General features: G+C 54.2%; 1 protein-coding gene across 2 annotated transcripts in view; it reads left to right on the top strand.

Annotated features, from left to right (window-relative positions):
- Window positions 1-3,744: 3,744 nt before the first annotated feature.
- The window catches only part of PRKX (protein kinase X-linked), a 51,916-nt gene continuing 29,587 nt past the window's right edge, over window positions 3,745-26,073 (top strand). The window contains exons 1-2 of one of the 2 annotated variants that reach the window (XM_043458141.1): window positions 3,745-4,199; window positions 25,477-25,645. In XM_043458141.1, the coding sequence (XP_043314076.1) occupies window positions 4,067-4,199; window positions 25,477-25,645 (302 nt within the window). In that variant the 5' untranslated portion in view covers window positions 3,745-4,066. The remainder of the gene's footprint in view (window positions 4,200-25,476; window positions 25,646-26,073) is intronic. The other variant, XR_006267422.1, reaches the window with a different exon arrangement.

Genomic DNA, 26,073 nt, shown 5'->3' with positions numbered 1-26,073 from the left:
CGAGAGCAGGCGTCACGCGCCCGGGGCTGAAAGCCACCCACAAGGCCTCGACTGGGCTGGGGTGAGGCTGGCTGCAAAGCCACACCCAGGGTTGGTTCCGATTTCCTGCCACCCCCTCCCAGCGGGCCCACGCCTCCTTTCTGAAGTTCTTCCCGCTGCGGTAGGCGGTCCCCACCCCGACCCCCAGGACGCAGGGGCCGGACACACCCTTCCAAGGGCGGAAGGGCTGGAAATCCGCCAAACTATTGGCTGGCACGGTGCTCAGATTGTGGGCTCAGATTGTGTGGCCCGGTGAGCCTGGTTGCGGGGTCGTGGGGGTGGGGGCGGGCGGGGACGGCTCAGAAAAGTTCATTAGAGGCGATTCTAGTTGGGCCAGCCGAGCTGCAGCTGGAGAAGACTCCTGAGAGTCCCTGGACTGCAACGAGATCCAACCAGTCCATCCTAAAGGAAATCAGTCCTGAATGTTCCTTGGAAGGACTGATGCTGAAGCTGAAACTCCAGTACTTTGGCTACCTGACTCGAAGAGCTGACTCATCTGAAAAGACCCTGATGCTGGGAGAGATTAAAGGCGTGAGGAGAAGGGAACGACGGGATGAGACGGTTGGATGGCATCAGCGACTTAATGGACATGAGTTTGAGTAAACTCCGGGAGTCGGTGATGGACAGGGAGGCCTGGTGTGCTGCAGTCCATGGGGTGGCAAAGAGTCGGACACGACTGGACGACTGACCAACAACCTGAGAAGCAGTGCCTGGCTGGTATAAGTGGTATAGCTATAATCATAGGTGGCCTGAGACACACTTCCACTAGGGAAAAAGAAAACAAAAAGTATCCTTGTGTGTCTGAAATTTGAACGTATCTGAATCATCTTGAGTTTCTTTCCCCAAATCTTCCCTGGTGTGTTTAAACCAGCGGCCCATCAGCTCCCATGCACTTCATTGGCTTGTTCTATCATCTGCCTCTTAGTATTTTTAAAAATAGTTCTTTTGAAGTAATTAAAGATTTACCAGGGATTTCCCTGGTGGTCCTGTGGTCAAGACTCTGTGCTCCCAATGCAGGGGACCAGGGTTCGATCCCTGGTCATGAAACTAGATCCCACACGCTGCAACTAGGACCTGCAGCAGCCTAATAAATTAAAAAAAAAAAAAAAAGACATTTATCTGAAGCTGCCAAGACACCCTCAAGGGAGGTCCCCAGTGCAGGTCCACACCTTCCGCACTGTGCACATCTTTATAACATCACTTTTGTCCAACAAGGCTGGGCTGGAAGTCACCCGGTCCCGCTGATTACTCACCAGATCAGTAATCAGTAATCGCCTGATTACTGCTGTGGATTAATGGGCATGGTGCAGTCAGCTGAGCACCTGGTCAACTCCAGTTTTATTTTTCAGTGTAAAGTGATAGTCGCTCAGTCGTGTCCAACTCTTTGAGAGCCCATGGACTATAGCCCACTAGGCCCCTCTGTCCATTGAATTCTCCAGGCAAGAATACCAGAGTGGGCTGTCATTCCCTTTTCCAGGGGATCTTCCCAACCCAGGGATCGAACCGTAGTTTCCCAGCTTGCAGGTGGATTCTTTAACATCTGAGCCACCAGTCATTCAGTCGTGGCCGACTCTTTGCCAGCCCATGGACTCTTTGCCGCCAGGCTCCTCTGTCCGTGGGCTTTTCCAGGCAAGAATACTGGAGTGGGTTGCCATTCCCTTCTCCAGGGGATCGTTTCCATGCAGGAATCAAACCCATGTCTCCTGCAATGCAGACAGATTCTTTACCAACTGAGCTATAAGGAAATGCCAAGGGACCAACCAGGGAAGCTCTTAGAAAAAGTTATTTTTTAAACTGTGAACCACGCCCTCGGGCTCCTGGGTCGGTGACACCTCTCACGCCCAGTCTCCCAGAGGAGCTTGGCAGGGACTCCACCCTTGGGGTGCCCCGGGATGTGGAGGCTGAGTGCGCACCTCCCCCTATGAGCACTTGCTCTCACTTGCTCCTTGGGAGAAAAGCAATGACAAAACCTAGACATGTAGCCAAAAGCAGAGACATTACAGTCAAAGCTATGGTGTCTTCAGTAGTCATGTACAGATGTGGGAGCTGGACGATAAAAAAGGGCTGAGCAACAAACAATTGATGCTTTGGAGTTGTGCTGGAGAAGACTCCCGACAGTCCCTTGGACTGCAAGGAGATCCAACCAGCCCATCCTAAAGGAGATCAGTCCTGGGTGTTCATTGGAAGGACTGATGTTGAGGCTGAAACTCCAATCCTCTGGCCACCTGATGCGAAGAGCTGACTCAGTTGAAAAGAGCCTGATGCTGGGAAAGATTGAAGGCGGGAGGAGAAGGGACAACAGAGGATCAGATGGTCGGATGGCATCACCGACTCGATGGACATGAGTTTGAGTAAACTCCGGGAGTTTGTGATGGACAGGGAGGCCTGGCGGCCAGGGTTCGCGCGGGTAGGGGATGAGGGCGTGGCACCCCAGCTTGTGGGCGGGGCGGAGGCGGGGCGTAGCGGAGGCGGGGCGCAGCGGACGCGAGCAGCGGCGGAGGCGGGGCTTAGCAGAGCGCAGAGGAAGGGGCGTGGAGGAAGAGGGGCGTGGCGTAGGCGGGGCTTAGCGGAGACTCGCCGGAGGCGGGGAGTAGTGGCGGCCTAGCGGAGGCGTGGCGTGGCGGAGGCGGAGCATAGCGGAGCGCAGACAGGGTACGGGGCTCGGCGGAGGCGTGGCTTAGCGGAGGCGTGGCGGAGACGGGCCCTAGGGATAGGGGCTAGCGAAGGCGGGGCTAGCCGAGGTGGGGCGGGGCGGAGGCGGGCCAAAGCCGAACGTAGAGTAGGAAGGGGCGTGGCTAATGGACGCGTGGCTAGCAGAGACGGGCCGTGACGGAACGCAGAGGGAGGCGGGGCTTAGCGGGCGGGGCTAGCAGAGGCGTGGCCAGAGGAGGTGGGGCGGCGGGCCATAGTCGAACGTAGAGTAGGAAGGGGCGTGGCTAACGGAGGCGTGGCTCGCAGAGACGGGCCGAGACGGAACGCAGAGGGAGGCGGGGCTTAGCGGGCGGGGCTAGCAGAAGCGTGGCCGGCGGTGGTGGGGCGGGGCGGAGGCGGGCCATAGCCGAATGTAGAGTAGGAAGGGGCGTGGCTAGCGGAGGCGGGGTCACGCCCGAGCCGCGCGCACAGGGACGGCGACGCGGAGGGTGGTCGGTGAAGGTCGGTAGCGGAACGCAGAGGGGTCGTGGCTTAGCAGAGGCGTGGCTTAGCGGAGGTGTGGGAGGCGGGGCTAGAGGAGGCGGGCCATAGCCGAGCGTACAGTAAGGAGGGGCGGGGCTTAGAGGAGGCGTTGCCAGCAGGGGCGTGGCCGTCGGAGACGGGGCTAGCAGAGACGGGCCGTAACCGAGCGCACAGGGGGCGGGGCTTAGAAGGGCGTTGTCAGCGGAGGAGGGACCAGTGGGGGCGTGGCCAGCGAGGGAGGCACACGCGGAGGCGGGGCGTAGCCGAACGTAGCGTACGAAGGGGCGTGGCCAGCGGAGGCGCGGCCAGCGGGAGCGGTACCAGCTGAGGCGGGGCGTAGCCGAACTTAGAGTAGGAAGGGGCGTGGCCAGCGGAGGAGCGGCCAGCGGAGGCGGGCCCACGCCCGAGCCGCGCGCGCAGGGTCGGGGCCGGCGCCCGGGGCTGGCGCAGGGAGCGCGCTCGCGGCCCCGCCCAGCCCGCTTCCGCCGGCTGTTCCCTCCCTCGGAGCAGCGCGCTCGCAGCGGTCGGCGTTAGGGGCGGCGCACGCGGGCCCCGAGGAATGCACGCGCAGCCCGGCGCCCGTGGCCTCCGGGACCCCGCCTCGCCGCCGCCGCCGCGCACCCGAGCCGCGCCTCCGCAGGCCGCGGGCTGCTCTCTCCAGCCGTCCCTGCACTGAGCGCCGCGCCGCGCCTTTGTCCCCGGCGCGCTCGGCCGCCCCCCGGGATGCGCATGGCGGGGCCCGGCTGATGCCGCCGCCTCCGCGCCGCCCTCCGAGGCTGCGTCCGCAGGAGCCCGGCCCCGCGCGGACCCCTCCCCGCGCCCCGCGCCCCCCCGGGACCTCTGCGCGCCCCACATGGAGGCGCGCGCGCTGGCCGAGGCGGACGCCGCCGGCCCCCGAGAAAGACCCGCGGAGCCCACCGCGGACGCGCCCGAGCCCGAGCTGCTCACCTACCGGCCGGAAGATTTCCACATGCGGGCCACCGTGGGTGAGTTCCGTGCGCCGCCGCCGCCCCCGGAGGGTACTCGGGCCCGCACACAAAGGGGTCGCGTGCGCTCGCCTCCCCAGCGCCAGCTCCCGGGGCGCGCCCTGCTGGCGCGGTCCCTCCCCGCCTGCCTACGCGGGAGTCCCCGAGCGCCCCTACACTTGGAGGGCTTCTCCCGCGACTCCTCTGGTCCTGGAGAGCCTTCCCTCTCTCCCGATCGTCCAAACTCTCTTTATTTACATCTCTCCCCATCCCCCAGAGTCCCCCAGCAACCTTCCCCTTGTCTGGACTGCCCCCCACTTCCCGAGCGCTCCTTGATTTAGAAGACCTCCCCCTCTCTCCCCCCACCCCGCCCCGGTCCTTAAGAGCCACCCCACCTGAAAACCTCTCCGGATCTTTCAAAGTCTCTTTATTGCGATTTCCCGGCCGGTACACCCCGCGCCGCCCTCCCCCCCCCCCCCCCAGCAACCATCCCTTTCTCTGGACTGTCGCCCCCCACCCCTCCCCAGCGCTCCTAGATTTGGAAGGCTTCCCCCCCCCCCCCAACCCCGGCCCCTGAGATCTCGTCTCCCCACCTGCGGGCACTCTTTCTAGATCTTTCAAAGTCTCTTTATTGAGTCCCCCCGCACCGCGCGGTCTTCCCCAGCAACCATCTCCTTGTCTGGCCGCCCCCAACCCCGACCCCGACGTCACAAAGCCTGCCGAGGATCACTTCACACTGGTGGGCTCGCGCGGGCCCTCCCCACCCCCGCCCCCTACCCGGGCCGGGACTCTTGGGCGCACAGGCAGCTTCCGTGGAGACACCTGCCGACTTCACCTTGGTCAGTCTCCCCTTCCCCTGCCCAGGGGCAGGATGCTCCCGCTTGGACTTTAGAATTCTGGGATGTCCCGTGGCGTTCTGGGGGGAGGTTCCTTACATCGCAGTTCTTTTCCTGTGTGCGTTTGAACATCTGGGGTGGCCCATGGAGTTTTGGGGGGCAGTGGACGGCATTGGAGGTAGATGACAGCAGACTACACGTTTCGTTGCATCCCACTACTTTTCCTGTGTGCATTTGAAACTTGGCTTTTTTTTTTTTTTTTTTTTTAATGCAACACTAACTTTCCACCTCCACCTTTGTACCTGACCACTCCTACGCAACTGAATAGGTAAAGTGTCCCGGTCCCTGGGCGCCTGGGTTGGTTTCTGGAGTCCGCCCCCGAGTGGTTAGAATGTCCCAACCCCACAAGGGCGCTTCATCCAGCCCCTGGGGCTCAAGCCAGCCTGTGACTTCTTGACCACTCTTTGTTGCTGAGGGCCTTGTGCCAGCCTGTCCGTCTTTTGCCTTTTTCATACTCTTGTGGGGTTGTGGAGAGACAAGAATACCGGAGTGGTTGGCCAGTGAAGGACAGGGGAGCCGGGTGTGCTGCAGTCCGTGGGGTCCCAAAGAGTCAGACATGACTTAGCAACTACCATCACTACCCTCTTCTTTCAAGGGAGGAAGCATGGAGTTCAGGATCATGCTTGAGGCATCATAAGACCAAAGGGCACAGCCAGGGTGGCCTTGAAACTTCCTCTTTTCTTCTGTAACCTCTTGGCCGTGTGTAGTCAGCAGTGAGGGAAGGGTCCCCAAGAAGCCTGATTTGGGGCAGAGTGAATGGATGGCATCCTCCGTCTGTCCTGCCGTTCACCTCCTCTCCTTGTCTGCCCAGTTCTCCTCTTCCTCCTTCCATCCACTCTGTCTCTGTCTGTCTCTTCCCTTTCCTGTCTCTTTCTGTCCCTCCTTCTCAATTTCATCTCTCCCGTTTCTCTCTCTCTCTGTCTCTCAGCTTCTCTGTCTCTCTCTTCGTCCCTCTGGGGCACTCCACTGGGCTGATTTAAGAAGCTGCCCGGGTTTTTGCGTGTTTTTTTTTTTGTTTTGTTTTGTAGGGCAGCAGAGGAGGTGAGAAACCCCAGACCCGGGGCAGCCACCGCCCCTCCCCACCCCCCCAGCTGTAAAATGCACATCAGCCAGCAATGGAAAGTTGGTGGAGGCCCCGCCGGCCCCTTGGCACACAGCTCTGGCAATTGGATCTGTTTGGGGGCACTGAAGCCAGTCTCTCCTGAAAGATGCCAGGGCGTTGGGCGGGGCCCCCCCCCCCGGGGGGGCGGTCAGAAGGGTGGGTTGCGGGCGTGACGTCACCTGGTGTCTGCAGCACCCTGGGGACACTCTGGGTGCTTGCCTGGTGGGCATGGGGAGCCCCGGTGAGTCATCTGGTCCTTAAAAATAGAGCCTCACTGCCTCTGGGGACGGAGCGGGGCCAGGTAGGGTAAGACGAGCTCTCTGCCTTTCTTTAATGAAGAAGATGCTTACGCTTGAAGGATAACTTCCTGTGGGCTCCAAGGGTATGAAGGGAGAGCCAGGTCATCCATATTTAGGATGTTGGACTAGGTCAGGGGTGGGACCAAGGCGGGGGTGTGTGTGTGTGTGTGTGTGTATGTCTCTGTGTGTGTGTGTGGCTTTGGAGCTTTGCTGACTTTTATTTATTTTTTTATTGAAGGATAATTGCTTGACAGAATTTCGTTCTTTTCTGTCAAACCTCAACATGAATCAGCCATTGGTATACAGCTGACTTTTTCTTTTTAAATCACATTTGTTTTGAAATCACCTTTTGCCAAGACCTTTTTCTTTACTGTTAAAAGATTCGTGTGAGAATCTTTTAACATTAAAATCAGGCAAACTGCACTGCCCGAGATGCTAAGAAACTCAGAATAGGCTTGAAGAAGTCCCAAAGCCTCCGGAGGTGTCACAGTTTCCAGTAACTTTATATCATAAGGTGTCCCGAGCAAGAGCGAGAGGCTGCCTGCTGTTAGCATGCAGTCCAGGCTAGCCTGCTGTCTCTTCATCCTAAGGTTCCACTCGGGGAAACTGCAGTTTTCCTTTTCACTGCTTACGGACCCGCGCCTCACCAGCCCCCATCACAGACAGGCACCCCCGGTGTCTGTAAACTGTCTGTACGCACTCTTCCAGCTGAGGAAGGCCTTTCTGCATGATGTTAAAGGAACCCACACGCAAAGCACAAAGCAAAGTAACTGCTCCCGCAAGCCTCTCAGCCTTTCTTATTGCAGGCCCCACCCCCTCGGAAACTTCCAGAATGAGTCAGGGTGGCCGGACCTGTCCCCCAGCCTGAATGTGTCACTCGCCCTGTTGTGTCCGACTCTGCAACCCCATGGACTGTAGCCCCACCAGGCCTCTCTGTCCGTGGGGATTCTCCAGGCCAGAATACTGCAGTGAGTTGCCACTCCCTTCTCCAGGGGTATCTTCCCGACCCAGGGATCGAACCTGGCTCTCCTGCATTGGCAGGCGGATTCTTGACCAACGGAGCCAGCACCCTGAAAGCTGTCGTAGAGCCCTGGCCTACGGGTCCCGCGTCCACTGTAGTGGGTGAGCTCTTCTGTTTTCTTACCAACACACATTTTTTTTTTTCTTTCATCATTTCCTTTTGCCTGTGAGTTGAGCCCCAGGGGGAGTGACCTGTGGGATCCATTTGCTGACTCACCGTCCTCCAGGGATGGTTGTGATGACGTTTGATCTCTTAGCGCAGGTGGGCACAGGTGTGCCTCTGCCTGATTTAGCAAAAAAAAAGGGGCCAGGGCTTCGCAGATGGTGGGACACCCGCCTCCGCCCCTCAGCCTCCCCGCTGTTGGGCGGAGGGACCATGACCTCAGAAGCCGGCTGGAAGCAGACGGCCCAGTTCGTGGGGAGGCCACGACACCTTGGAGGGCTAGACTAAGGAAAGTCAGTGAGCAGTAAGTGATCAGATGCTCTTGTCCTGTGCTCCTGGATAAACCCTCTCTGGGAAAACTGTCTGGAATTGTTGACTAGTTCTCCACGAATTCAAACAGCTGGGAAGAACGCTCTGCTTGTGTTGGTGAAAAATCTCAGAAAGGGCATTTTTCTTTATTCATTTTTAAAATGTGTATTTATTGGGCACCGCCAAGTCTTAGCTGTGGCACGTGGGACCAGGTCCCCCGACCAGGGAGCGAACCTGGGCACCGCTGCATTGGGAGTGTGGTGTCTTATCCGCTGGACCACCACGGAAGTCCATGAAGGGCATTTTTCAAAGGGCGTGAGGCGGCGGGGGTGGGGTGGGGTGGGGTGGGGTACCATCTTGGCTAAACTGATTTCCTGGATTGGGAAACTCAGGCTCAGTTACAGCAGGAATGGATGGCAGCCACGCTGGATTTCTTGCCATGAGCACAGACAGTGGTCCTGTTAAGAAGAAATGTTTGGGAATTACAATAGATGCGCAGGGGATTCCGAAACCCTCACCTAGTCTCGTGTATCAATCACAAAGCTTTCCTTCCTGTGACATCTTCTTTAGCTGTCACACGCTATCCAAACCAGGAGGTCGGCTATACCTATGGCTGTGTTTAACACGGAGAACCAGCAAGGGCCTGCTGGACGGCACAGGGAACTCTGCTCAATGTCACGTGGCAGCCGGGATGGGAGGGGAGTTTGGGGGAGAAGGGATGCGAGTGTGCTATGGCTGAGTCCCCCTGCTGTCCACTTGGGACCATCACAACATTGTTAATTGGGTATGCCCCAGTATAAGATAAAAAGCTTTTTATCTTCTATTTTTTTTAGAAAACGAACCAGGATGTTGGAATGGGATCCATATCCTGTTAAGAGAGGATAGCCCCAATCACTGTGCCCACTTTTCATGGAAGCTTTTTTGAGTGTGTGAGAAGGGTATGTGTGTGTATAATTCTGTGCAGTTTTATCCTGTGTGTCTGGCCAGCCCCTCCGTGGCCGAGATCGAGATCAAGGCACAAAACTCCTTCCCTGACCAGGAAATGTGCTCACGTCTGACTTTTTGTTTTTTAGCGTCGCGTCACGGTGTCAGAAAGCCGTGTGTTCTTACACGACCTGGGAGGCCTTCCGTAGTGAATAATTAAACCCGTACTGTTCTCTCTTACGATTGTTTTCCTCGCAGCTGCTCCGCCTCTTGGTTCCCCAGAATCGACCCTAATCTTGCTCGCTCCCACGTGGGCGAGCTTCTGCTCCCAAAACACAACACAGACATAACCTCCGTGGCAGGCGGGATCCCGACGGGCGAGATCTCCCACGCTGCTGAATTGACTCCTTGTCCGGGCGGTGTTGACAGGAGCCGCCATTAGCAGGGAATGTGGTTTCTTGTGCAAGGATACCCAGAAAAATCTGTTTGTGTTCACCTTTTAATCCTACTCACCTTGCGTGGGTGCAAAGGATAGTTTCATCCTGAGAGCGTCACGGCAACTTCGCAAGTTGGGTTAAAGACCAGAAAAGAATATTGCTTCTTACACAAGTTCTGCAGGCTGTTTGTCCTCATTTAAAAAAAAAACAACAACTTTATTTTTTACTTTACGGCCATGCTGTGTGGCTTGTGGGATCTTAGTTCCTTGAGCCAGGGTTGAACCTGCACTCCCTATGTTGGAAGTGTGGAGTCTTGACCCCTGGACCACCAGAGAAATCCCTGTCACTTGTCAGTTTTTTAAAGATTGCAGTGACATTGATGTAACGTAAAAGGAACTGTTTTCAAGGAAACCGTCCGCTGGCCTTTTGCATATTCACAGAGTTGCGTGGCCCTCCCGTCTGTGAGGTTGCAGAACATTTTTGTCCCCCGCAAAGGAGACTCTCTCCCAGTCATCCCCGCCCCCCACCCCAGCCATTTCTTGCTCTTGCAACCGCTAAGAATCCCCTGTCTGCTGTCTGTCTCCATGGTTTTGCCTGTTCCGTGTCGTCGTCTTCATATAGCCTCTGTTTCCTTACGTTCCATGTCTGGGGGGCTAGAGCCTTTGTAAACTTTCATCTCCAAGGGTTGGGCTTCCCTCGGAGCTCAGCGGATAAAGAATCCGCAATGCAGGAGACCCGGGTTCGATCCCTGGGTGGGGAAGATTCCCCTGGAGGAGGGCATGGCAACCCACTCCAGGATTCTTGCCTGGAGCATCCCACGGATGGAGGAGCCCAGTGGGTTACAGTCCATGGGGTTGCCAAGAGTCGGACATGACTGAGCGAGTGATGCTTCCCTTCGCTTCAAGAGAAGCTTGGGAGGTGCAGAGGTGGAAGTTCCCTGCTCGGGAGAAAGGAGAGGAAAATTAACCTGAGGAAGGAAAATTACAGGAGGGGCAGGACCATGCAGGAGTAGAAATGTGCATCGGAAAACAATTGCATTCTCATTCTCCCTTGGGGAAAGAGGGACACCGGGATGCGTGAACAAGCCACAGGTACGTCCACACAAAACCCGTGGTCCTGGGTAGGCTAGACCCCTGGCCACGGACACACAAAATCATGTCCTCTCATAAGCTTACAGTGGGGAGCCTTACTTTGAAACAGGCTCTCTGCAGACGTGATGGAGTGAAGGGTCTGAGATGAGTTCCTCCTGGACGGGGGTGGCCCTAAACCCAGGGACAGGGTCCTTATAAGACTCAGAAGAGGAGAAATATGGACACAGAGGAGAAGCCATGTGGAGATGGAGACGGGAGGGAGGCGGCCACCAGCCCATGGACTGTAGCCCAACAGGCTACCTCTGTCCATGGCAAGAATACTGGAGGGGGCTGCTATTTCCTTCTCCAGGGGGATCTTCCTGACCCAGGGATCGAACCCGCATCCCTGACGTCTCCCGTGTGGGCAGGTGGAGTCTTTACCACGAGTGCCCCCTGGGGAAACCCCTTCAGAGGATGAGGCGTTCCCTCATTCACTGCTTGGCAGAGCTCCTTGGGGCAGAGTCTCCACCAGCTTCCCGTGTGGTTAGGCCAGCGGGTACCATCTTGAATCCATCCCAACCTCGATGTCTTGGTGGGCGTGGGCCCGCCAAGACCACCATCCATGGGGTATCTTGTCTGCAACACAGACCAGCTTCACACGGTTCTGGAGGCTGGAAGTTCAAAGTCAGGGTGGTTGGATTTTGGTCCCCCGAGAGGTTTCCTGGGTGGGCTTCTAGCGGTGTCCTTAAGGGTGCTGGATAGTAGGAAATGCTCCTGAGGATGCTCATCCCATCCTCGTGAATTCTCAGCCTCATCCCATCCCAGAGAGCCACCTCCAGACACCATCTCGTTGTGTGTGTGTGTGTGTGTGTGTGTGGTGTTTGGACTTCCACCTGAGCGTTTTGAAGGGGCACGCACGTTCAGTCCATGAGACCAGGGTTGACGTCTCCTGACGTGTTGACCTACCTCCTCTTGAGGTCAAAGGTTGACCTGCCTTTGGGGCTACAGGGGGCCGTCTCCAGGAGCACCAGCCCCTGGCCACGTCCTAGAATCCTCACAGGAGAGCATCTCTCCTGGGGCTGGGAGCCCCTCCTGGGTCATCCGTGTGGACCAGGACACGGCCGTGTGATGCTGGAGTCAGCCTTGCTTCTCGCCTGGGTACCACCCAGGAGGTCGCGTCCTTCTCTAAGGAAAGGGCCAGAACAGCAGGTGGCACAGACGTGACCATCCCCTCCCTGGGCGCACTTGACCCTTGTAACCACCTTGTCCTTCCTGTAGGGGGGAGGGGAAAAAAAAAAAAGCCTCATTCACCACTCTCAAGAAACCTTCCTCATTCGCTTTGGGCTTGACTCTGTGGGTCTTTCCTGAATTTTCCCCAAGTTTTCTTTTTTTAGACACCCACATGTCACCACCCTCACACCATTCGGAAACGTTTCCCTTTGTCCTCTTTTTGTTGACACTGCAAGTACTTTTTCTTGCCGGGAGGAATCAGGCAATACCGGGAAAAAGCAAGGTTCACTGTTCTGGGAGCTCCGGTCCCGGGGAAGACCACGGGCATCTCCCTGGATTTTCACGGAGGTCTCTGGGAGGAAAGGGGTCCGACTGGGGCGTTTTGGGGTGTCCTCCCCGGACGCTCAGGATGTGAGCTGATAAGGGTTTGCGGTGACAGCACGTGGCTCCTGGTTTGGCAGACAGCTGTGTCCACAGGTCCTCTGTTGGCTGCGTGTCCGCAGAGAGAGAGAGAGAGAGAGAAGAAGGAGGTGTCATCTCTGGGGTTTCCTCTTCTGAGGACACGTGGATGGGCCCTCTTGGATCAGGGTCCTTAAGACATCCTTACTCCTTAAGAGGTTTCATCTCCACTTACTGTCCCACCAGGACGCTGGGTCGTGTCAGACTCTTTTTCGACCTCATAGACTGTAGCCCACCAGGCTCCTCTGTCCGTGGGATTCTCCAGGCAAGAATACTGGAGTGGGTCGCCATGCCCTCCTCCAGGGGATCTTCCCGACCCAGGGGTGGAACCCAGGTCTCCCACATTGCGGGCGGATTCTTTACCAGCTGAGCCAGAAGTGAAGCCCAAGAATACTGGAGTGGGTAGCCTATCCCTTCTGCAGGGGATCTTCCCAACCCCGGGATCAAACCTGGGTCTCCCGCATTGCAGGTGGATTCTTTACCATCTGAGCCACCGGGGAATGCCTTGGGACAATTTAAGACCCGTAGCAGCCAAATAAATACTGGGAAAAAAAAAAAAGTTCTTCCTTACTACAAATGGGAAACACGATGAGCAACAGATGGGGCTGGAGGTGGGCGTGTGTGCGCAGTGGGGAAGGTATCCATGACCACTTGAGGCTGTCAGGCGGTTCAGGAGTGTCCACCACTAATCACCACCTCCACCAGGCCTGCCCCTCCCTGACGCCGGACGGGCAGAACCAGTTCTGGGTGTTACAGGATGGCCCCAGGCCCAGGGCTGCTCCTGGATAAGCTGCAAAAGCTTCCCTTCTGAGGAGGAGCTTCTGGCTCCGGCATGCACCCTTAGACACGCAGCTCTGAGCCACGGGTCTCGGAGTACAGACGTCGGGCGGGCAGCCGCGTGGAATCCCGGAAACCAAGCTCGTATCCACCCGGGCGAGGGAGACGCGGGTGATGGAGGGGAGGCTTGTTTGCAAGGAGCCTTTAGAGTGTCGCCTGATTTGACATCACGAGTCCATTTACCTCCCTTTTTTTGGTAAGCTTTGTTCAGTCGGGAACTCCTGACTCTTTGTTACCCCGTCGTGGACTGCAGCACGCCAGGCTTCCCGGTGCTTCACCGTCTCCCCGAGTTTACTTAAACTCATGTCCATCGGTAAACTTGGCAGGCTGTTTTACTTTTTCTGAGGTTACCCTTTGAAGAATAACAAGACCAACACTACAGATACTTCTGCCTTTGTGTCAATTGCTCAGTCGTGTCCCACTCTTTGCGACCTCATGGACCGTAGCCCACCAGGCTCCTCTGTCCATGGGATTCTCCAGGCATTCCCTTCCCTATGGGATCTTTCCTACCCAGGGATCGAACCCCAGTCTCCGGCCTTTGCAGGCGGATTCTTTATGGTTTGAGCCACCAGGGAAATTAATGAATGCTTGTAAGCTACTCCTGATTGCAGAAATAGCCTTCCCCACCTTTCATGGCTGGGATCGCCAATGCTGTGGTGGATTGGGTAGACGGGATGCTGCATCTTTTGCTAAACTGAAGCTGAAGCTCCAATACTTCAGCCACCTGATGTGAAGAACTGACTCATTGGAAAAGACCCTGTTGCTGGGAAAGATTGAAGGCAGGAGGAGAAGGGGATGACCGAGTATGAGATGGTTGGATGGCATCACCAACTCCATGGACGTGGGTTTGGGTAAACTCCGGGCATTGGTGATGGACAGGGAGGCCTGGCGTGCTGCGGTTCATGGGGTCGCAAAGAGTCGGATACAACTGAACTGAACTGAAGAGACATTTCTAAGTATGAGGTGAGGAAGGATCAGCAGGTACATGCTTGACTTTATCTTATAATCTGTAAACAGTACATTTGAATACGTGAGTGCAACACCCCTTTTCCAAAGAAAGACCTGAGAGAAAAGTAGCAATAAAGTCATGATTGCGAGTCATCAATCAGATGAAATAATTCAGTTGAAGCGTATCTCTTTCCAAGACATGGGGACTGGGCAGGTGGTCAGGAAGGAAATACAAAGTGTTTTTAGCTTTGGTGAGAAATGGTGTTGCTGAACGTAGCTAGGTTTCTGCTGGTCTCTGAATTCTCTCCAGATGGTTCGTGTGGACACTTGCTTGATGAGGCAGCTCGTCGCAGGCGGCGGGGTTTGGAGGGAAGCCTCCCTGGGGTTCCTGTGACGAGGCGGACGATGACTTGAACGGATGGCTTCCCCCTGCTGGCTCCTTCTCTGGGGAGCCTCTTCTCGGAACGAAAGAGCCAGCACATCTGAGGCTGGGTGTGGCCAGCGGGGCTCTGGCTGCATAGAAAGCCACCCTTTGTCGTGGTGAGGGCACCCGGACTCTGAGTCTGGAGGTGAGGGCGCCCGGAGTCTGAGTGTGGAGGGACAGACGGAAGCAGGGCTCTGTGACCCTGGGTGTGTGTCTCTGCGTGTGTGCGCGCCCGTGCATGCACGCTTAGCCCTGGGGCTTGCAGGAATCGGGGAAGAGGTGGACAGGGAACCAGCTGATGTTTGGGGGCAATTCCTTCCCCCCCTCAAAAAAAAATCGTTTAGTTCAGGTTGAAAACTGGAGCTTGGAGTCTAAAGTAAACTCAAGTGTTACTCACTCAATCGTGTCCGACTCTCTGCGACCCCATGGACTGCAGCACGCCAGGCCTCCCTGTCCATCACCAGCTCCCGGAGCTTGCTGAAACTCACGTCCATTGAGTCGGTGATGCCATCCAACCATCTCATCCTCTGTTGTCCCCTTCTCCTCCCGCCTTCAATCTTTCCCGGCATCAGGCTCTTTTCCAATGAGTCAGCTCTTCCCACCAGGGCCTATTGTATAATACAGGGAACTCTGCTCAATACTCTGTAATAACATTATGGTCACCAGGGGGAAGGATGGGGGAAGGGATAGTCAGGGAGTCTGGGATGGACATGGACACACTGCTGTATTTAAAATGGGACACTATCTCAAATTTCATCTTTCGGAAATTCTGCTTGCTTGAGTGATAGTTTCCACTTATCCTTAACACATTCATAAAAAAAAAAAAAAAGCAAATTTACCCATTATAAAAAAACAAACCCACCAAGGAATCAGAGGATTATGTGGATCCTTGAATGGAGATAGTTCCTGTTGGGATGTGATTTTACTCACGAAGATGTTCATTTGGTTGATCCTCAGAAAGATTAGTTAGCCTTTTTTTTTTTTTTTGGTAACAGATTCTGGGGTATTTGTTGTGTTGACTCAGTAGCTTTATTCCTATTTTATTCCTAGTTTTTTTTTTTAAGGACTCTCCATAGTGTTCTCCCAGAAGCCTGTTTCTGAGAGGTATCCATTTCGGGACAGTTGTTTGGCTTCCTTAAAAGTAAAAATGCAGGGGCTGACAGCTTTCAACATCACCTTAAGGATCGCCGTCTAGCACCTGGGATGCTGCTCACGGTTGGGTGTGAGGTTGGGTGGACCTGGCTCTCGACCTCCTGGGTAAGGTCTGCCTTTGGACAAGAGGAATCCAACTTCTTTTAATTGTCCAGCGACTTCGTGTGCTTTTCTTTCTGCCCACACGAGTCAGGGCACACACCCGTATACGTAGGAAGGTTTCTGCCCAAGGGGCGGGGGAGAACCCTTCTGGCTGTTGAAAACACTCCGGTTCTTTGCATGTTGACAAATAACTCTGGACGAAACCTGAGACCCGCTGCCTCTTGGGACGGGAAAAGCCATCCTCTGCTCTGGGACTCAGAGCCTGGCCTGCCTGTTGAGTCAGGACGCAGGTCATTCCTACATGGGCAGGTAGTTCCCAGGTGTGTGTGTGTGTGTGAAAGTCGCCCGGTCGTGTCCGACTCTTTGCAACCCCGTAGACTGTTTAGTCCATGGGATTCTTCAGGCCAGAATCCTGGAGTGGGTAGGCTTTCCCTCCTCCAGGGGGATCTTCCCAACCCAGGGATCGAACCCAGGTCTCCTACATCGCAGGCGGATTCTTTACCAGCTGAGCCCCCACGGAAGTTCCCAGGCAGACAGTCCCAAACCTGCCCCGGAGGTGGTTTGTGCTTGTCCCCTTAGAACGTCTTAGGTGGGAAGCAGCGTGACCTCTGACGGTCGGGGCTCCAGGCGGCTGCGTTCCCAGCCCAGAAAAGACAGTGGATGGTGACCAACATCTCACAGGGATAGGAGAGCGGAAGACTGCATTCATGTAAAATCAGGATGTCAGCCCAGCCCAGGAGCTACCCAGCACCACTGAGGGCAGGTGGATTCTTGAAGGAAGGCATCGTGTAAAATCAGGATGTCAGCCCAGCCCGGGAGCTACCCAGCACCACTGAGGGCAGGTGGATTCTTGAAGGAAGGCAGATTGACAGGCGGGCCGTGGAGACGGAGCGACCAGCTTTTATTAGGGCTCTTGAGGAACGGCTGGGGTGGTCCTAGGAGTAACAGACCCGCCTGCCACGCAGGAGACCTGGGTTCCATCCCTGGGTCGGGAGGATCCCCTGGAGAAGGGAATGGCAACCCACTCCAGTGTCTTGCCTGGAGAATCCCCACGGACAGAGGAGCCTGGAGGGCTAAGTCCAGGGGGTCGCAGAGAGCCAGACACGACTGAGCAAATGAGCGAGTATTTTCGGTCCACTTGAGGAATGGAGACGTGGTCTTTCGGTGGCTTTTTATTTGTTGCCGGTGTTGAACTTGACTTCCCCAGGTGGCTTGGCGTGGCGTCGCCCTTTGAAGACAGATCTCTGGCGTGTCCAGACTCTGCTCCGATCTGCCGTGCCTGGGCTTGCAGAATGGTGTGTGCCCTGGGTAATGACTGTGCTCTCTGCCTCCTGCCGGGCCAGTCTCAGGCCGGCGGCGTTTGGAGACATACCGCTGTTTGTTTTTCCTCATAGACGTGTGGATCCCGTGGGCTTGCCCAGAACACGGTTTGAGTGCATCATGCAAATATGAACGGTGGGTGCTTACCCTAGTCCGGGGTCACAGACTAGGGGGTCTTTTTTGTTCAATGTGCTGCAGCATCTTTTAAAAAAATTATTCATTTATGTATTTATCTGACTGCACCAGGTCTTAGTTCTGGCATGCGAGCTCCTAGTCATGTGGCATCTGGTTCCTGCTCTTTAGTTGTTAATGAGTATCTGACACTTTGCGACCCCATGATCTGCAGCACGCCAGGCCTTTCTGTCCATCACCAACTCGTGGAGTTTGCTCAAACTCATGTCCACTGAGTCGGTGATGCCATCCAACCATCTCATCCTCTGTCTTCCCCTTCTCCTCCTGCCTTCAATGTTTCCCAGCATCAGGGTCTTTTCCAAGGAGTCAGTTCTTTGCATCAGGTGGCCAAAGGATTGGAGTTTCAGCTTCAGCATCAGTCCTTCCAATGAACACCCAGGACTGATCTCCTTTAGGATGGACTGGTTGGATCTCCTTGCAGTCCAAGGGACTCTCAAGAGTCTTCCCTAACACCACAGTTCAAAAGCATCCATTCTTCGGCGCTCAGCTTTCTTTAGAGTCCAACTCTCCCATCCATACATGACCACTGGAAAAACCATAGCCTTGACTAGACGGACCTTTGTTGGCAAAGGAATGTCTCTGCTTTTTAATATGCTGTCAAGGTTGGTCATAACTTTCCTTCCAAGGAGCAAGCATCTTTTAATTTCATGGCTGCAGTCAGCGTCCACAGTGGTTTCAGGCCCCAAGAAAATAAAATCAGCCGCTATTTCCATTGTTTCCCCGTCTATTTGCCATGAAGTGGTGGGACCAGATGCCGTGATCTTAGTTTTTTGAATGTTGGGTTTTAAGCCAGCTTTTTCACTCTTAGTTCCCTGACCGGGAATCAAAACTGCGTGTGAGAAGGTGACGTCTCACCCGCTGAAACACCAGGGAAGTCCTTTTTCTCTCCTTCTTAACAGGAAAAGGCCAGCAACCTCACTGTGACCGGTACGCTGACAACTGTCCAAGGCTTCGAGATAGCAGAAGGCTTGAGATCCCAGAACAGACAAAGAATTCAGGGAACCTAAGAGACGATAAGAACCAAGAGGGGAACCAGAGAGGAATTTTTTTTTTTTTTTTTAAACAAGTCTCACTTTGACTAATATTTTCAGAGCAGTTTGACAAGATGCTGTGTTCATGAACAAAAGTAGGAAGTGGCAGTAAGTCACAGAGTTTTTGACAGGCTGCACGGACATGACAGAGGAGAAGGGGCTTATTCATCCTGGTGAATTTTGTTATCGTTCTGGGGCTGGGGGCTCCCAAAGGCACCACTTGCATCCACAGCTTTCTCTTGTGGGCTTGAGGGGCTGTCCCCAAGGCGGTGTTTGTTGGGGGTCCGTCTCTGTCTGTGAACATCCAGGGATCCCCTTGTGTTAGCTTCCTGGAGCTGTTGTTACAAACCATTACTAACCAGGTGGCTTAAAACCACACCCATCCCCCCTCCCCCAGCCCTGGAGACCAGACGTCTGAGTTCAAGGGGTCCCAGGGCTGGGCTCCCTGCAGCGTCTTCAGGGGAGGGTCCTTCCCGCCTCTTCCAGCCTCTGGGGGCTCCAGGCGTCCATCCCTGGGCTGGGCTCCCTGCAGCCTCTTCAGGGGAGGGTCCTCCCTGCCTCTTCCAGCTTCTGGGGGCTACAGGCATCCGTCCCTGGGCTGGTGGCCGCCTCTCTCCCGTCTCCGCCTCCGTCTCCACGCGGCTTCTCCTCTGTGTCCCTGTCTCTCCTCTTCTGTGTCTGATAAGGACCCTGTCCCTGGGTTTAGGGCCACCCCCATCCAGGAGGGCCTCATCTCAGACCCTTCTCTTCACAATGTCTGCAAACACCTTCTTTCCAAGTAACTCCCCATTCTAAAGTTCTGGGTGGGCACTTGCCAGGTGGTCCAGTGGTTAAGATCCGACGCTCCCAGCAGAGGGGGCCTGGGTTCGATCCATGGTCCGGGAAGTAGTTGCCACATGCAGCTAGTAAGACCATTTGCAGCCAGGTAAGGGAAAATAGTGTGTGTCAGTCGCTCAGTCCCGTCCAACTCTCTGCGACCCCCTGGACTGTAGCCCACCAGGCCCCTCTTCTCCAGGCAAGAATACTGGAGTGGGTAGCCATGTCCCTTCTCCGGGGGACTCTTCCTGACCCAGGGATCGAACCTGGGTCTCCTGCATGGCAGGTGGATTCTCTACCAGCTGAACCAAATTCAATAAATATTAAAAAAAAAAAAAAGGTTTCAGGCGGATGTGTATCTTGTTTCGGGGACGAACATCCTTCCGTCCACTGTATCCCACATCCTCCGCTTGTCCGAAGCCTCCGCACGGAACTTGTCGCCATTTCTCCCCCAGAACAAAGCAACTCCGCAGACCCCTCTGGACACCCGCCAGGGTTCCTCTGTCTGCGAGGGGACCGTCAGGACCTTCTCAGATGCTTCAGCCACACCGTGTGGTCCTCCTTGCCCTGCCTCCCTCTGCCAGCCCCATCCCCGCCCGTCCCCAAAGCAGCATTTTCTCTTTGAGTCTGCAAGGCCCTCTTTTTCGGTTCTTCCCTGCGGCCACAGGGAAATCTCTGAAACAAACGGAAAGCACGCCAGAGCTCGGATCAGCCGGGCCACTTCCCTCCTCTGTGCCTCGTGACTTCCTGGAACCCGTCTCTTGCACAGAATGCGACGGAAGGCTTTCAGAAGGCCCGGCCCTTCTCCAGCCCCGTTTCCCCCGCCCTCTTGAATCTCAGCTGTTGTCTGTGGCCGGCACCCCGCGTTGATTTCAACGAGACTGCAAGCTCCAGTCTTCTCCCTCCTCCCCGGTTTGTACCGCAAACTTGAGTCGCTCAGACGTGTCCGACTCTCTGCGTCCCCATGAACCACAGCACGCCAGGCCTCCCTGTCCATCACCAGCTCCCGGAGTCCACCCAAACCCATGTCCATTGAGTCGGTGATGCCATGCAAAAATCTCATCCTCTGTCGTCCCCTTCCCCTCCCGCCTTCAATCTTTCCCAGCATTAGGGTCTTGTTCTTTGCATCAGGAGGCCAAAGGATTGGAGTTTCAGCATCAGTCCTTTCAGTGAATATTCAGGACTCATTTGCTTTAGGACTGGCTTCCTCCAAAGACAGTGTCTTGGGACTTCCCTGGTGCTTCAGTGTTACAGACTCCATGCTGCCAGTGTAAGGGGGACGCAGGTTCCAGCCCTGGTCAGCTAACTACATCCCGCACGCCACGACTGAACGTACTGCGTGCTGAAACTGTGATACAGAACAGCTAAATATCAGTCTAGCCTCCGGGAGGGCTTCCCTGGTGACCCAGTCGGTAAAGAATCTGCCTGCAGTGCGGGAGACTCGGGTTCCATCCCTGCGTCGGGAAGATCCCCTGGAGGGGGAAATGGCAACCCACTCCAGTTTTCTTGCCTGGACAATCCCATGGACAGAGGAGCCTGGCGGGCTGCAATCCCTGGGGTTGTAAAGAGTCGGACACGACTAAGCACGGACCATACGACATCGTCACCTCCCACCCTGGATGCAGTTGACTGCTTTGAGTTTGAAAGTGGCCAGCTCGTGTTATCAAATTACAGAGACCAACCTTTGCTTCTGGGTCAAGAGTTACCAGGTGAGGTTCAGAGCACCTCATATCTCCTTGCAGGGAGCCCAGTGCAAGACCAGGAATTCCAGGCATCTCCTTGTGTAACATTTGTTAGCAAGTGGGAGTTAGCCTGGCTGACTTCCTGTGTTCCTGGTTTTCTTTTGTGATTATATACTTTGTATCTTTGATAGGAGACAGCATAACTTAAATAGCCTGCAACTAGAGGAATTGGGTGGGCGCTGAAGTATCTGTTCTATTTTTATCCTTTAAAAGTAAATATCTTATAGAAGCAAGGAGGGCACTGTGCAACTGGAATGTGGCTTGACTCTGCTGCATTTTGAGGGAATGACTGGTTTTTGTTTTAGAAAGCCTGTCTAGACGAGTGGACTCACAAGGGCGGTCTGCCCCACCCAGCGCCCAGCTGAACTGTGTCCAGCTTATTCAGCTGATCTTTGAAGCTGAAGATTCCAAGCTTAAAAAAATAAAAAAACCTTCATCACTTTATCCAAAGCACACATTTTTTTGAGGGTAGATTTTGCTTATTAAGAGAGAATTCCCAAATCAATAAAATTCACCTGTTGGAAGGGTCCAGTTCCGTGATTTTAAATTTAATCAAAGTTAGCGCACATTCTTTACAGAACACTTGAAGGTTCCCCCCGGCCCGAATGAAACAGGAGTTTTGTACTGCTTTGTAGCCATAATTTCCAGAAGCCAAATTTTGTTCTGTGTTAATCTTTTTTATTTTATGCTGGAGTATAGCCACTTAACAATGTTGTGGTGGCTTCAGGCGGACGCAGAGGGCCTCAGCTATACATGTACACGCATCCATTCTCCCCCAGACTCCTCTCCCATCCAGGCTGCCGCGTGACATTGAGCAGACTTCCCTGTGCTGGCCAGCAGGTCCTTGCTGGTTCTCCATGTTAAATACAGCAGTGTGCCCATGTCCATCCCAGACTCCCTAACTATCCCTTCCCCCGTCCTTCCCCCTGGGAACCATCAGGTTATTACAGAGTATTGAGCAGAGTTCCCTGGGCTGGACAACAGGTCCTTGTTGATTCTCCATGGTAAAGACAGCAGTGTGTCCACGTCCATCCCAGACTCCCTGACTATCTCTTCTCCCTGGCAGTCATGAGTTCGTTTTCTAAGTCTTGTGAGTCTCTCTCTGTTTTGTATGTAAGTTCATTTTTGTATTGTTGATATGCAATGTTGTATTATTAGTTTCAGGTATATAACAAAGTGAGTCAGTTATACATACATCTCTCCCCCTTGTTTTAGATTCTTTCACATATAGGTCGTTACAGAGTATTGAAGAGAGTTCCCTGTGCTATGTAGTAGGTCCTTGTTCATTATCTGTCTTCTGTATCTTGTGTGTGTGTGTGCATTCAGCCATTCAGTCGTGTCTGACTCTTTGCCGCCCCGTGCGCTGTAGCCCACCAGGCTCCTCTGTCCATGGGATTGTCCAGGCAAGAATACTGGGCTGTGTTCCCATGCCCTCCTCCAGGGGATCTTCCCAACCCAGGGATCGAACCTGGGTCTCCAGCATTGAAGACAGATTCTTGACTGTCTGAACCACCGGAGAAGCCCCTTTAAAGCATGATCTCGGTCATCTTCAAGGAACCAGTGCTATTGGCTTGCCCAAAAAAGTTCGTTTGCCTAGCGACTCCATTGTTCTGTAAAATTCTTGGTGTGAAAATGAAAAATGTTTTACTCAAACCTGGATGAACTTTTTGGCCCACCCACTGCTTCTGAATTTCTGAAACAGGAAGAAAAGGTGATTTCTCATCGGGTGAAACTAATAGTTGAGTTCCCTGTTTTTCAGCAGATCACGGGAGATGAAATTCCTGTGTGTAGGGTCTTCTTGTACGTTTAACCAGGCTTTGGTAAATGTCTGCCTTGATGGGGTTTCTGTTGATTCTAAATTCACCAGTTGTTATCCTCATCCTGTTGTTTCCCGTTGTCTTTTCCTTTATTGGTGAAATAACGTTTCTTTTTAAACGTGTCTTCAGATGGTTTGTTTCTGCCCCTTTCCTCATCAGAACCCGCTCCAGAACGCTTGCCTGGAGAATTCCATGGACAGAGGAGCCTGGTGGGCTGCAGTCCACGGGGGTGGTAAACAGTTGGGCACAACTGATCGGATAACTCTTTGATTACTCTCATTTTCCTTTCTTCATGAAAGAGTGAATATGTCCTTCATCACGGGGTCTTTTCGTTCTTAAACAAAGAGAGAAATATGTCAGAAAATGCTACTACTGGCCTCCTTGATGTTAAAGGTATTAAAAAAAAAAAAAGCTCTGTGATTCTTCCAAGTTAAATTGTCCCAGAGGTATCTGGATAAAGATACAGAGGCATCGCATATTTTATTTGATTCCTGCAGTCTCAAGGGTAAAAAATGTAACACAAGGTGTAAGCATGTAAGAAAATGCCCCTGATCGTCTCCATGATGTGGAACAATGAAAACCAATGCGATTTCTTCCAAATTGTGTCAGAGGTATCAAAAAAAAAAAAAAAGATACAATGTCATCACACATTTCATTCGTGCAGTCTCAAGGATAAAAAATACAGTTTTGGGGAAGCAAGACTTTATGTCTTAAGAGAAGTGTTACTGTGTCCATTTTCTGCATGATTCACCCTGCAGAGACACGTGTAGAAACATTTTTTAATAAGATGAGGAATCCTTTCCCTTCCAATAATTAAAAAGAACAGGGCGAGTGAAGTTCGTGAAAAGGAATGTGGACTGTGGCAGCCTTTTTGGAGAAACTTCCTCTTCTAGGAAGTCTGAGAGTAATTCCCCTTTCTAGCCAGCGCGTGTTCCCAGTGAGGACCGCCCAGGGGCTTACCCCACGGGTAGCAGAAACTCAGCACCATTTCCTTTGCCAAGAAAATGTTGCTATTATTAGCCAGAAGCAGACACACTGCTTGTGCCTGCTTCTTTTGATAAGCTTTTGGAAAGTTCATCACTTTTCCAGAACAGGCTGGCTTCTCTTTTTAATGATTTCTGATTGTCTTTCTTTTGAATTTGTCCTCATCAGCATTAATCTGGACAAAGACAGTTGAGCGTGGTGTCCTCACTGTTGGCCTTTAATTTTCCCAGACCATGCCAGCGTTATCAGAAGACCTGAGCGGAGATCTGCTGGGGCACTTGAAACATGTATGTTTCCATGTCCAGACCTGTTCTCAAACCAGAGGAAGATTAAAGTTGTGTTAGGTTCTATATGCAAAAACATGAATGTGTGGTATTAAGTGATTAAACAACAAGGATGCTCGGAGAATTCCTGAGCACTGTTGGGTTGAATTCATACCCCCTGGTGCAGCCATAATAAATTTCCACCAAACTGGGAAGCTTGAAACCATAGACATTCATCTTCTCTGAATCCCGGGGACAAGACGTCTGAGGTCAAGGGGTCCCTGGGCTGAGTTCCCTGCAGAGTCTCCAGGGGAGGGTCCTTCCCGCCTCTTCCAGCTTCTGGGGGCTCCAGGCGTCCGTCCCTGGGCTGGTGGCCGCCTCCCTCCCGTCTCTGCCTCCGTCTCCACGCGGCTTCTCCTCTGTGTCTTATAAGGACTCTGTCCCTGGGTTTAGGGCCACCGCCGGTGACTCAGTAAAGAGTCCGCCTGCAATGCAGGAGGCTGGGGTTCGATCTCTGGGTCGGGAAGATCCCCTGGAGAGAGGGCACGGCAACCCACTCCAGTAATCTTGCCTGGAGAATCCCCACGGGCAGAGGAGCCCGGCGGGCCGCAGTCCGTGGGGTCACAAAGAGTCCGTCACTGCTGAGCGAGTTTACGGCAGCAGGCGTTAATTGCAGCGTGGCGTTAGTTTCACGTGTACGACAGAGTGAGTCAGTTACGTGTCTGCGCTTTTTCACATTCTTTCCCCATATACGCTTGTTACAAGATGTGGACTCGATTTCCCTGGGCCGTACCGTAGCAGCTCCTTGCTTGTCTAATGTTTTCCATCTAGTCTTGTGTGTCTGTTCATCCCAAACTCCTCATTTAACCCTCCCCCAACCCTTTCCCCTTCGGTCACCCTAAGTTTGTTATCTGTGCCTCATCCTGATTTGGAAAAGCGTCAGGAAAAAGACGCGTCGAAGGAATGTATTTTGGCACGCTTTTCCATTCTGCCTTCACCTGCGTGTGTGTGTGTGTGTGTGTGTGTGTGTGTTTTCTCTGGGGTGACTCATTTCCAGGAACGATGGTCAGTCATGCTCGTCGAAGGACAATTCAGGGGCAGGTTACGCTTCTTGTCATTAAGTTGCCGAGTCGTCTCCGACTCTTTGCGACGCTGTGGACTGCAGCATGCCAGGCCTCCCTGTCCATCAACAACTCCCGGAGCTTGCTCAAACTCATGTCCATTGAGTCGGTGATGCCATCCAACCATCTCATCCCCTGTTGTCCCCTTCTCCTCCTGCCCTCAATCTTTCCCAGCATCAGGGTCTTTTCCAGTGAGTCAGCTCTTCGCATCAGGTGGCCAAAGGATTGGAGTTCCAGCTTCAACATCAGTCCTTCCAATGAATAATTCAGGACTGATTTCCTTTAGGCTGGACTGGTTGGATCTCCTTGGGGTCCAAGGGACTCTCAAGAGTGTTTTCCAGCCCCACGGTTTGAAAGCATCAATGCCTAGATGCGCTCAGCCTTCTTTATGGTCCAGTTTTCAGGTCCGTGCGTCACTCCTGGAAGAACCACAGCTGTGACTGTATGTAGCTTTGTCGTAGAGTGAAGTGATGCTGTGTGTGCGCGCGAATTTAACTTGACCATTCCAGAGGAGTGTCTGTTGCCTGGCGTCTCGTAGGGTATCGAGTCGTCCAACCTGCCGGGCTGTCTGATGTTCCCGGTGCGGGGGATCCGTGGTCGCTGAGCACGCCTCTCCCCCTTCTCTGCCGTCCGCATGCAGGGACAGGGACGTTCGGGCGCGTGCAGCTAGTCCAGGAGAAGACGAGCAAGCATTTCTTCGCCCTGAAGGTGATGACCATCCCCGACATCATCCGCCTGAAGCAGGAACAGCACGTCCACAATGAGAAGTCGGTGCTCAAGGAAGTCAACCACCCGTTCCTGGTCAAACTGTGAGTCCTTTGCTCCGGGTCCCCCTCCCGCCCGCCCGCCCAGAGCCCGCACCGTGGGGTTCTCCTGTGTGTGCCGGGGATGGAGCGTGTTCCCGGCGGGCCCTGACACACCTCAAGCTCCCCATCTTACCCGAGGAAGGGTGCTGTTCCCACCAAGTGCCTGCCCAAGGTCGGCGGGGAGAAGCGATGCCTGGCTGGCCCCAGCAAGACATCCACGTGGGCTCCCCGCCTCCCATCGCCAGAGCGCTCATCTCCTGGGTTTTCCTGGGACCTCAGTCACCCGCTCACATCTGCTCACTCCCATCCTCTCTGGGGTGTCTCGTGGACTCTCCGAGTGTCCTCTCCTCCGATAGATCCTGGCCTCATCCAGTTGATGGTGCCCATCATGCGGTGGATACATTCCTCTCTCTCCCAGGCTCTTTAAAGTT

Source organism: Cervus canadensis, chromosome X (genome assembly GCF_019320065.1).
Source record: "Cervus canadensis isolate Bull #8, Minnesota chromosome X, ASM1932006v1, whole genome shotgun sequence".
NCBI lineage: Eukaryota > Metazoa > Chordata > Mammalia > Artiodactyla > Cervidae > Cervus > Cervus canadensis.
This window is presented reverse-complemented; position numbering and strand designations above follow the sequence as displayed.